Below are 13,032 nucleotides of genomic sequence, written 5' to 3' on the forward strand. Positions count from 1 at the left end.
AGAAGCGAGTGGAGGGAGAACCGCACCAAGGAGAACTGAGTGGAGGGGGAACCACACCAAAGAGAAGCGAGTGGAGGGAGAACCGCACCAAGGAGAACTGAGTGGAGGGGGAACCACACCAAGGAGAAGCGAGTGGAGGGAGAACCGCACCAAGGAGAACTGAGTGGAGGGGGAACCACACCAAGGAGAAGCGAGTGGAGGGAGAACCACACCAAGGAGAAGCGAGTGGAGGGAGAACCACACCAAGGAGAAGCGAGTGGAGGGAGAACCGCACCAAGGAGAAGCGAGTGGAGGGAGAACCACACCAAGGAGAAGCGAGTGGAGGGAAAACCACACCAAGGAGAAGTGAGTGGAGGGAGAACCACACCAAGGAGAAGCGAGTGGAGGGAGAACCGCACCAAGGAGAATCGAGTGGAGGGAGAACCGCACTGGGGGGAGAGGCGCAGGCGTGTAGAAGGCTGGAGGACAATTATGCGCAGAGGTAGAATATTCTCTTGGCCTCTATCAGTGGACGTCACTCAGCATTTGGAAAACCATAAAGAAAAATCAGTGGACGGCGCTCAGATCTCTGCCCCTCATTCTTGGTGCCCCTCCTACAAGACTGCATTGTGTGGCATTACGAGGGCGCTGTGGTGGGCTCACTCAGTGGCAGCTGTGGTGGGGGCACTATGACTTGAGATAGTACATTATGGGGGCTGTGGTTGGTAATATTGGGGGGGGCTGTGGTTGGTAATATTGGGGGGGCTGTAGTTGGTAATATTGGGGGGGCTGTAGTTGGTAATATTGGGGGGGCTGTAGTTGGTAATATTGGAGGGGGCTATGGTGGGTAATATTGGGGGGCTGTGGTTGGTAATATTGGGGGGGGCTATGGTGGGTAATATTGGGGGGCTGTGGTTGGTAACATTGGAGGGGGCTGTGGTTGGTAATATTGGGGGGGGCTGTGGTTGGTAATATTGGGGGGGGGCTGTGGTTGGTAATATTGGGGGGGGGGCTGTGGTTGGTAACATTGGAGGGGGCTGTGGTTGGTAATATTGGGGGAGGGCTGTGGTTGGTAATATTGGGGGGGAGGGGCTGTGGTTGGTAACATTGGAGGGGGCTGTGGTTGGTAATATTGGGGGGGGGGCTGTGGTTGGTAATATTGGGGGGAGGGCTGTGGTTGGTAATATTGGGGGGTCTGTGGTTGGTAATATTGGGGGGGCTGTGGTTGGTAATATTGGGGGGGGCTGTGGTTGGTAATATTGGGAGGAGCTGTGGTTGGTAATATTGGGGGGGGGCTGTGGTTGGTAACATTGGAGGGGGCTGTGGTTGGTAATATTGGGGGGGGCTGTGGTTGGTAATATTGGGGGGGGGGCTGTGGTTGGTAATATTGGGGGGGGGCTGTGGTTGGTAACATTGGAGGGGGCTGTGGTTGGTAATATTGGGGGGAGGGGCTGTGGTTGGTAACATTGGAGGGGGCTGTGGTTGGTAATATTGGGGGGGGGGGCTGTGGTTGGTAATATTGGGAGGAGCTGTGGTTGGTAATATTGGGAGGAGCTGTGGTTGGTAATATTGGGAGGAGCTGTGGTTGGTAATATTGGGGGGGCTGTGGTTGGTAATATTGGGAGGAGCTGTGGTTGGTAATATTGGGGGGGCTGTGGTTGGTAATATTGGGGGGGGGGGCTGTGGTTGGTAACATTGGAGGGGGCGGTGGTTGGTAATATTGGGGGGGGGGGCTGTGGTTGGTAATATTGGGGGGGCTGTGGTTGGTAATATTGGGGGGGGGGCTGTGGTTGGTAACATTGGAGGGGGCTGTGGTTGGTAATATTGGGGGGGGGGCTGTGGTTGGTAATATTGGGGGGGGGGCTGTGGTTGGTAATATTGGGGGGGGGCTGTGGTTGGTAATATTGTGGGGAGGGCTGTGGTTGGTAATATTGGGGGGGGGCTGTGGTTGGTAACATTGGAGGGGGCTGTGGTTGGTAATATTGGGGGGGGGGCTGTGGTTGGTAATATTGGGGGGGGCTGTGGTTGGTAATATTGGAGGGGGCTGTGGTTGGTAATATTGGGGGAGGGCTGTGGTTGGTAATATTGGGGGGAGGGGCTGTGGTTGGTAACATTGGAGGGGGCTGTGGTTGGTAATATTGGGGGGGGGGGGCTGTGGTTGGTAATATTGGGGGGGCTGTGGTTGGTAATATTGGGGGGTCTGTGGTTGGTAATATTGGGGGGGCTGTGGTTGGTAATATTGGGGGGGGCTGTGGTTGGTAATATTGGGAGGAGCTGTGGTTGGTAATATTGGGGGGGCTGTGGTTGGTAATATTGGGGGGTCTGTGGTTGGTAATATTGGGGGGGGCTGTGGTTGGTAATATTGGGGGGGGGCTGTGGTTGGTAATATTGGGAGGAGCTGTGGTTGGTAATATTGGGGGGGCTGTGGTTGGTAATATTGGGGGGGGGGGCTGTGGTTGGTAACATTGGAGGGGGCGGTGGTTGGTAATATTGGGAGGAGCTGTGGTTGGTAATATTGGGGGGGCTGTGGTTGGTAATATTGGGGGGGGGGCTGTGGTTGGTAACATTGGAGGGGGCTGTGGTTGGTAATATTGGGGGGGGCTGTGGTTGGTAATATTGGGGGGGGGCTGTGGTTGGTAATATTGGGGGGGTTGGTTCACAGTGTAAATTGCCATAGCAACCAGCTCTTAGAGGAGGGTAGAACAGAAGTCACGTGACCGGTTGCTAGGGGTAACACACTGACACCCCTCCCGCCCCCCGTACACGTATGAGGCCCTCATGTCGCGCATCTTCACGTCTTACGTCACTGACTGAAGCAAAAATAAAAAAAAACCATGATGATCACTACACACCAGAGAGAGGAAAGGAACCGCGCTCACCCTGGAGTCAGGCGCACACTGAACAGCCTTGCAAGGACCCCACAGCGGGACAGGCAGTTCCGAGGGCAGGCCCCGGATTATCAGGACCCAGTGGTTGCTACGCGCGGACGCCGCGCCAAGGCCGTTGTCAGGGTGACGGGCCTGCTCCCCCGCCTGTCCCCGGCCTCTGGTGTCGGAGCAGGAGGATGGGGCCGCAGATGGATCCGCTTCTCCAGGCTTGGAGCTATTTTCGCCGCAGGAAATTCGAGCAATGCTCCCAGGTGTGCGGCCGTGTCCTGGAGAAGGAGCCGTGCGACCAGGTGAGCATGGGAGGCGAGTGTGACTGCCAGGAGGAACGGCGGAGGGACATGGACACCGGATGGAGGGGTATTATAGGAGAGCCGTGTATCTAATCCTCTCCTGTGTGATACTGTCTGCTGAGCTGTGTATCTAATCCTCTCCTGTGTGATACTGTCTGCTGAGCTGTGTATCTAATCCTCTCCTGTGTGATACTGTCTGCTGAGCCGTGTATCTAATCCTCTCCTGTGTGATACTGTCTGCTGAGCTGTGTATCTAATCCTCTCCTGTGTGATACTGTCTGCTGAGCTGTGTATCTAATCCTCTCCTGTGTGATACTGTCTGCTGAGCTGTGTATCTAATCCTCTCCTGTGTGATACTGTCTGCTGAGCTGTGTATCTAATCCTCTCCTGTGTGATACTGTCTGCTGAGCTGTGTATCTAATCCTATCCTGTGTGATACTGTCTGCTGAGCCGTGTATCTAATCCTATCCTGTGATGCTGTCTGCTGAGCCGTGTATCTAATCCTATACTGTGTGATACTGTCTGCTGAGCTGTGTATCTAATCCTCTCGTGTGTGATACTGTCTGCTAAGCTGTGTATCTAATCCTCTCCTGTGTGATACTGTCTGCTGAGCTGTGTATCTAATCCTCTCCTGTGTGATACTGTCTGCTGAGCCGTGTATCTAATCCTATCCTGTGTGATACTGTCTGCTGAACTGTGTATCTAATCCTATCCTGTTTGTTCTCCTGGTGATCTGTGTATCTAATCCTCTCCTTTGTGATACTGTCTGCTGATCTGTGTATCTAATCCTCTCCTGTGTGATACTGTCTGCTGAGCCGTGTATCTAATCCTCTCCTGTGTGATACTGTCTGCTGAGCTGTGTATCTAATCCTCTCCTGTGTGATACTGTCTGCTGAGCCGTGTATCTAATCCTCTCCTTTGTGATACTGTCTGCTGATCTGTGTATCTAATCCTCTCCTGTGTGATACTGTCTGCTGAGCCGTGTATCTAATCCTCTCCTGTGTGGTACTGTCTGCTGAACTGTGTATCTAATCCTATCCTGTGTGATACTGTCTGCTGAACCGTGTATCTAATCCTCTCCTGTGTGGTACTCTCTTAGGATAGGATTAGATACATGGCTCCTATGTGATACTGTCTGCTGAGCTGTGTATCTAATCCTCTCCTGTGTGATACTGTCTGCTGAGCCGTGTATCTAATCCTCTCCTGTGTGGTACTGTCTGCTGAACTGTGTATCTAATCCTATCCTGTGTGATACTGTCTGCTGAACTGTGTATCTAATCCTCTCCTGTGTGATACTGTCTGCTGAACCGTGTATCTAATCCTCTCCTGTGTGATTACTGTCTGCTGAACTGTGTATCTAATCCTCTCCTGTGTGATACTGTCTGCTGAACTGTGTATCTAATCCTATCCTGTGTGATACTGTCTGCTGAGCTGTATCTAATCCTCTCCTGTGTGATACTGTCTGCTGAGCTGTATCTAATCCTCTCCTGTGTGATACTGTCTGCTGAGCTGTGTATCTAATCCTCTCCTGTGTGATACTGTCTGCTGAGCTGTGTATCTAATCCTCTCCTGTGTGATACTGTCTGCTGAGCTGTGTATCTAATCCTATCCTGTGTGATACTGTCTGCTGAGCATGTATCTAATCCTGTCCTGTGTGATACTGTCTGCTGAGCTGTGTATCTAATCCTGTCCTGTGTGATACTGTCTGCTGAGCTGTGTATCTAATCCTCTCCTCTGTGATACTGTCTGCTGAGCTGTGTATCTAATCCTCTCCTGTGTGATACTGTCTGCTGAGCTGTGTATCTAATCCTATCCTGTGCGATACTGTCTGCTGAGCTGTGTATCTAATCCTATCCTGTGTGATACTGTCTGCTGAGCTGTATCTAATCCTCTCCTGTGTGGTGCTGTCTGCTGACCTGTGTATCTAATCCTCTCCTGTGTGATACTGTCTGCTGAACCGTGTATCTAATCCTCTCCTGTGTGATACTGTCTGCTGAGCTGTGTATCTAATCCTTTCCTGTGTGATACTGTCTGCTGAGCTGTGTATCTAATCCTCTCCTGTGTGATACTGTGAGCCGTGTATCTAATCCTCTCCTGTGTGGTACTCTCTTAGGATAGGATTAGATACATGGCTCCTATGTGATACTGTCTGCTGAGCTGTGTATCTAATCCTATCCTGTTTGTTCTCCTGGTGAACGACAGTTCAGGCTCTTGATGATTGATAGTTCTTTCTCCTGACAATTGACAGTTCTCCCTCTCGGGGATTGACGGTTCTCCTGGTGATTGACGGTTCTCCTGGTGATTGACGGTTCTCCTGGTGATTGACAGTTCTCCTGGTGATTGACAGCTCTCCTGGTGATTGACGGTTCTCCCTCTCGGGGACTGACGGTTCTCCCTCTCGGGGACTGACGGTTCTCCCTCTCGGGGACTGACGGTTCTCCCTCTCGGGGACTGACGGTTCTCCCTCTCGGGGACTGACGGTTCTCCCTCTCGGGGACTGACGGTTCTCCCTCTCGGGGACTGACGGTTCTCCCTCTCGGGGACTGACGGTTCTCCCTCTCGGGGACTGACGGTTCTCCCTCTCGGGGACTGACGGGTCTCCCTCTCGGGGACTGACGGGTCTCCCTCTCGGGGACTGACGGGTCTCCCTCTCGGGGACTGACGGGTCTCCCTCTCGGGGACTGACGGGTCTCCCTCTCGGGGACTGACGGGTCTCCCTCTCGGGGACTGACGGGTCTCCCTCTCGGGGACTGACGGGTCTCCCTCTCGGGGACTGATGGGTCTCCCTCTCTGGGACTGACGGGTCTCCCTCTCTGGGACTGACGGGTCTCTCTGCCGTCCTGAGCTGTGCGCTCTCCGATGCTGCTGGCAGAGACATCTTTGAGCTTTGCAGCACTGCATTAGCGCACGGAGCAGACCCCGTGATGCGGCCGTCTCCAGAGCAGCGCTCCCCAGCTGTATAGCCGGCATCATGAAGCGCACGCTCCTTGGCATTAGTATTAATCTTTGCAATCTTGAGAACACAGGGAATCTTTAATAACAGGTGAAATGATGTGTTTTAGAAGCTTTTTGCAGTTTTCCTCATTTGTGCGCTCCATTAAGGTGCACTCCGGCTGTGTATTGTGTCCGATCTCCCGGAGTGCAGACAGCGGAGGTGAAGGACGCTCATCACCGAGACTTTACCCTTCAGGAGCGTCTCCTGGTGAACACAGCAGAAAAATCCAGAGCGACTTGTGCAGATTCCTGCAATTTCACTCTGCATCGCACTGTACAGAGATGATGATGATGATGAGTCAGGGCCACAGTGTGAACAGACACGAAGAAAAGGGTCTAGAGGCAGGAAGAGACCCGTAATCAGATTATGCACTGATGGGATGAGACGTATGTCTGCGCTGTGCGTGCCTGGAGCCTATATACAGTATATAGTTAGTGCACGTATAGTCAGTCCTTTACAGTGACCATTGCTTTATTCTAAGGGAAATCGCCACTAAATAAAGGAAACCCCCCTAGGATCCTGTGAGCAGACCCATCCGCAAGTGTATTACAAATGAATGGCACGCAGGCAGTCCACACATACAGTGCTGTGAAAAAGTCTTCACCCCCTCCTGACTTCTTATTCTTTTGCATGTTTGTCACATTGAAATGTTTCAAATCAACAAACAAATGTAAATATAAAAAAAATAAACACAAAATGCAGATTATAAATGAAGGTGTTTTTTGTTGTTTTTTTTTTTAATTAAAAGGGAACAAAGCAGCAGGATATCATATATAAAATAAAGCCCGTGCTGTGCTGGTGCTGGGTGTGAGCAGGGCTGGTGTGCGGAGATTGGAGCTTTTATTTCAGAAATATGTGCAAGTAAAGTTCCAGCAATGCACTGCTACTTGATTGACAGGTGCAACAGGGGGAATATGTGGATTGGGTCTGGCTATCAGTTCCCGCCCCTGTCTGCCTGGAAGACTTGCTGTGGTAAATGGAGACATGAATCCTGCTGTCTACCAAAAAATCCTGGACCTCAAACTGCAGCGCACTTGGGTTATACAGCAGGACAATGCTCCAAAGCACCAGCAAGTCACCTCTGAATGACAGTCACAGTCCTGACCATTCATACCATTGAGATGCTGTGGCCGGACCTTAAGAAGGGGGTTCATACTCAGAAACCCTCCAATGTGGCTGAATTCCAACAGTTCTGCAGAGATGAGCGGCCAAAACTCTTCAAGAGCGTTGTAAGACTTGTTGCCAGTTATCGCAAACGCTTGATTGCAGTTGTTGTTGAAGCGATCACTTTTTCACACAGGGCCCTGTAGGTTTGGATTTCCTTTTCCCTTAATAATAAAGACATTAATTTATAAACTAGATTCTGTGTTACTTGTGTTGTCTTTGTATAATATTTACATTTGTTTGGTGATGAAACAATTAAGTGTGAGAAACATGCAAAAGTATAAGAAATCAGGAAGGGGGCAAACACTTTATCACACCAGTGTGTTAGCATGGGGGGGAGCAGAATTGATCAACAATCACTCAGAGAGAATCGCCCAACCTTGTGCACCAGATGGGGATATATATTAACTGTCACCATGAGGAATCAGGGTGAAACAAGCGTCATGCACACCCCCTGAGGAGGCAGGGTGAAACACACATCATATACACGCCCCCTGAGGAGGCAGGGTGAAACACACATCATATCCACGCCCCCTGAGGAAGCAGGGTGAAACACCCATCATATACACGCCCCCTGAGGAGGCAGGGTGAAACACACATCATATCCACGCCCCCTGAGGAAGCAGGGTGAAACACACCACATATCCACACCCCCTGAGGAGGCAGGGTGAAACACACATCATATACACGCCCCCTGAGGAGGCAGGGTGAAACACACATCATATACACGCCCCCTGAGGAGGCAGGGTGAAACACACATCATATCCACGCCCCCTGAGGAGGCAGGGTGAAACACACCTCATATACACGCCCCCTGAGGAGGCAGGGTGAAACACACATCATATCCACGCCCCCTGAGGAAGCAGGGTGAAACACACCACATATCCACACCCCCTGAGGAGGCAGGGTGAAACACACATCATATACACGCCCCCTGAGGAGGCAGGGTGAAACACACATCATATCCACGCCCCCTGAGGAGGCAGGGTGAAACACACATCATATACACGCCCCCTGAGGAGGCAGGGTGAAACACACATCATATCCACGCCCCCTGAGGAAGCAGGGTGAAATGTGTATCATATACATGCCTCCTTAGGAAACTGACTGAAACACACGTCATATACACGGCCTCTGAGGAAACTGGGTAATGCATGCATCATATATACACTTCCTGAGGAAGCAGGGTGAAAAGTGCGTTGTATATACCCCCCCAAGGATAGGGTGAAAACTGGGTCATATAAACACCTATAAACCCGAAAAAACTCTCTAAGGCTATGTTCACACACTGCATTTTTTACCTGCGTTTTGGGTCCGTTTTTGCTGCAGAAATTTCTTGAGAAAGTCTTGCAACCTTTATACAGACATTCCCCAGCAAAACCTATGGCAAAAAAAATTAGCTGTGCACACACTGCGTTTTTTTCTTAAGAAAATTCTTTCAGTAGATTTTCTTAAGAAAAAGAATGAGCAGTCACTTCTTTTCTGCAGCGAACTGCGTTATTTGCCATAGATAATTGGCACAATAACACAGGGAGCAATTAGCGGTAAAAACGCACCGAAAACGCGGCAAAAACGCAGGTGCGTTTTTGGTGCGTTTTTTAACGCAGGTGCACTAATCCTTCACTCTTAAGAAATTTCTTAAGAAAAATCATTTTTCTAGTGTGAACATAGCCTTAAACGTCACATTTATTAATTCCATTAAAATGCTAAACTGATTCTAAAATACTGGAATAATATCCAAATATATAAGTAATAAGTCGTGATGTGTGATACTTAAGGCCCTGTGCGCACACTGCGTTTTACCCGCAGTTTTGCTGCGGAAATTTCTTGAGAAATGTTTGCAATCTTTCTACAGACATTTCCCAGCAAAACCTATGGGAAAAAAATATCTGTGCGCACGCTGTTTTTTTTCTCAAGAAAATTCTTTGTGAAGATTTTCTTGAGAAAATTTCTTGAGAGAATGAGTATGTTACTTCTTTTCCGCAGGTAGCTGCGGTATTGCACTCCATTCACTGTAATGTAATCGTGAAATTCCGGGGGTATACCGCAGGTAGCACATGATGTGCGGTATACCCCCGGTATAGCCGCGATTTACCTGCGGTAATGCTCATCGCTGCCTGCGGTTTTGCAGGGAGTGATGTCATTATGACAGAAGAGGAAGCGGAGCAGAGTAAACACACGTCACACTCCCTGGACGCCGCACAGAGGCGCTTCCGTGCGAACTCTGAGTGCCCGTGCAGTCTGTGTCCTGCTCCGGCCCCGCCGCTGCCTGCACTGCAGTGTGTCAGTGTCTGCCCGCAGTATCAGCAGCTTGTCACGCTGCAGCGCGGGCAGACACTGACACACAGCAGTGCGTGCAGCAGCGGGGATGACGGGCGCTGCTGTCAGGAGGTGAGATGAGATCATTACCTGCGGTGACGATCTCCTGCCTCCTGACGTCACCGCGGTCACTGCCGTCTATGCCCGCGGCCCGAGACTCACGAGCGGTGACATCACGGACTCTCGCGATACTGCTGAGAACGCCGCGGGCATAGAAGTCAGTGACAACGCTGACGTCAGCAGAGCAGGAGATCATCACAGCAGGTAATGATCTCACCTATCCTCCTGACAGCAGCGCTCATCATCCCCTGCAGTGACCTGGGCTGACCTATTGATGTTAGCTCAGGTCACTGAATTACTCTCCCAGCCAATGGGGAACATTCTGTTCTTCATTGACTGGGACAGTAACAATGGTATGGATCGACGTGGGACTCCCCCACTTATTGGATTACGTCAGACCCGGATTTGATTGTTCTTGTCAATAAATTGGTGAAAGAGGGAATGTGGGGAGTGTTTTTTCAAATAAAACTTTTTTTGTTGTCTATTTTTTATTTCTTACTGACTGGGTTGGGGATGTCGGGTATCTGATAGACGCGTGACATCACTAACCCCAGGGCTTGATGCCAGGTGACATTACTCATACCCCATATATTACCCCGTTTGCCACCACACCAGGGCAACGGGATGAGTTGGGGGCGAAGCGCCAGGATTGGCACGTCTAATGGATGCGCCACTTCTGGGGCGGCTGCAGCCTGCTATTTTTAGGCTTGGGAGTGTCCAATAACAGTGGACCTCCCTAGTCTGAGAATAGCAGACCCCAGCTGTCCGCTTTACCTTGGCTGGTGATCCAATTTGGGGGGGACCCCATGTTTTTTGTTATAAATTATTTAATGTAAAATAACAGCGTGGGGTGCCCTCTGTTTTGGATTACCAGCCAAGGTGAAGCTGCCAGCTGTGGTCTGCAGGCTGCAGCCGTCTGCTTTACTTAGATTAGCTGGCTACAAAAGATGGGGGGACCTCACGTCATTATTTTTTTTTTTTTAATTATTTTTTGGCTAAATACAAGGCTAAGCACCCTTTAGTGCCACATGAAAGTCACTAAAGGGTGCCAGCTTAGAATATGCAGGGGGGTGGAACATTATATAGGTCTTTCTCATCTATTATCTATCTATCTATCTATCTATCTATTCATCTATCCATCTTTCCCTCTATCCATTACATACAGTCATATGAAAAAGTTTGGGCACCCCTATTAATGTTACCCTTTTTTCTTTATAACAATTTGGGTTTTTGCTATTTCAGTCTCATATATCTAATAACTGATGGACTGAGTAATATTTCTGGATTGAAATGAGGTTTATTGTACTAACAGAAAATGTGCAATCCGCATTTAAACTAAATTTGACCACTGCAAAAGTATGGGCACCTCAACATAAAAGTGACATTAATATTTTGTAGATCCTCCTTTTGCAGAAATCACAGCCTCTAGTGACTTCCTGTAGCTTTTAATGAGTCCCTGGATCCTGGATGAAGGTAGATTTGACCATTCCTGTTTACAAAACAATTCCAGTTCAGTTCAGTTTGATGGTCGCCGAGCATGGACAGCCGCTTCACATCATCCCACAGATGTTCAATGATATTCAGGTCTGGGGACTGGGATGGCCATTCCAGAACATTGTAATTGTTCCTCTGCATGAATGCCTGAGTAGATTTGGAGCGGTGTTTTGGATCATTGTCTTGCTGAAATATCCATCCCCTGCGTAACTTCAACTTCGTCACTGATTCTTGCACATTATTGTCAAGAATCTGCTGATACTGAGTTGAATCCATGCGACCCTCAACTTTAACAAGATTCCCGGTGCCGGCATTGGCCACACAGCCCCAAAGCATGATGGAACCTCCACCAAATTTTACTGTGGGTAGGAAGTGCTTTTCTTGGAATGCCGTGTTTTTTGCCTCCATGCATAACGCCTTTTTGTATGACCAAACAACTCAATCTTTGTTTCATCAGTCCACAGGACCTTCTTCCAAAATGTAACTGGCTTGTCCAAATGTGCTTTTGCATACCTCAGGCGACTCTGTGGCGTGCTTGCAGAAACGGCTTCTTTCGCATCACTCTTCCATACAGCTTCTCCTTGTGCAACGTGCGCTGTATTGTTGACCGATGCACATTGACACCATCTGCAGCAAGATGATGCTGCAGGTCTTCGGAGGTGGTCTGTGGATTGTCCTTGACTGTTCTCACCATTCTTCTTCTCTGCCTTTGATATTTTTTTTGGCCTGCCACTTCTGGGCTTAACAAGAACTGTACCTGTGTTCTTCCATTTCCTTACTATGTTCCTCACAGTGGAAACTGACAGGTTAAATCTCTGAGACAACTTTTTGTACCTTCCCCTGAACAACTATGCTGAATAATCTTTGTTTTCAGATCATTTGAGAGTTGTTTTGAGGAGCCCATGATGCCACTCTTCATAGGAGATTCAAATAGGAGAACAACTTGCAAGTGGCCACCTTAATTACCTTTTCTCATGATTGGATGCACCGGCCTATGAAGTGCAAAGCTCAATGAGGTTACAAAACCAATTTAGTGCTTTAGTAAGTCAGTAAAAAGTAGTTAGGAGTGTTCAAATCAAGAAATTGATAAGGGTGCCCATACTTTTGCACCAGTCAAATTTTGTTAAAATGCGGATTGCACATTTTCTGTTAGTGCAATAAACCTCATTCAATCCAGAAATATTACTCAGTCCATCAGTTATTAGATATATGAAGCTGACATAGCAAAAACCCAAATTGTTATAAAGAAAAAAGGTTCACATTAATAGGGGTGCCCAAACTTTTTCATATGACTGTATCTATCTATCGATTTATCTATTATCTATATTATTTATTGCAGTTCAGCATAAAAAAACTGCAGGGACCAATATGATACGATATGGATTTGATGCTACAGTGAAACGTTGCCGTTGCACTCGCTGTTTCCAGAGCCTCCACAGCACTGCTGATCTGGGAGCAGGTCTCATCTCACGTCCAGCACCTGATAGGGCGATTCAGGATACGAACTGGACCCGCAAAAGGAAAACACAAGGTTATCTAATTCATGGACAAAAAGAAAAATGAGGAGATTGATGGCCCAAATTGACTAGAGACTTTTTGATTGATATATACATACATACACATCCCCTGATGAACCCCAAGACGTTGGGGGGAAACGCATCGGGGTCAAGTTTAGTCCTGGCAGGATAAGTACTAGGACCTCAGGGCCATCATATCTTTTGCTCAGACCCTTATTTTCATGTAATTTCCCAGTTTCATAGCCATATAGGTAATTGTTTAAACTGAGAAATGAGAATCCTAATATTTACATGAAACTTGGGTACAATTGTATTATAATTCATGG

General features: G+C 48.8%; 1 protein-coding gene across 1 annotated transcript in view; it reads left to right on the forward strand.

The window, feature by feature from the left end:
• The first annotated feature begins 2,846 nt into the window (after positions 1-2,846).
• TTC8 (tetratricopeptide repeat domain 8) overlaps positions 2,847-13,032 on the forward strand; it is a 67,094-nt gene continuing 56,908 nt past the window's right edge. The window contains exon 1 of the mRNA XM_075330535.1: positions 2,847-3,157. Within this exon, the coding sequence (XP_075186650.1) occupies positions 3,044-3,157 (114 nt within the window). The 5' untranslated portion in view covers positions 2,847-3,043. The remainder of the gene's footprint in view (positions 3,158-13,032) is intronic.

Source organism: Anomaloglossus baeobatrachus, chromosome 12, assembly GCF_048569485.1.
Source record: "Anomaloglossus baeobatrachus isolate aAnoBae1 chromosome 12, aAnoBae1.hap1, whole genome shotgun sequence".
Lineage (NCBI taxonomy): Eukaryota > Metazoa > Chordata > Amphibia > Anura > Aromobatidae > Anomaloglossus > Anomaloglossus baeobatrachus.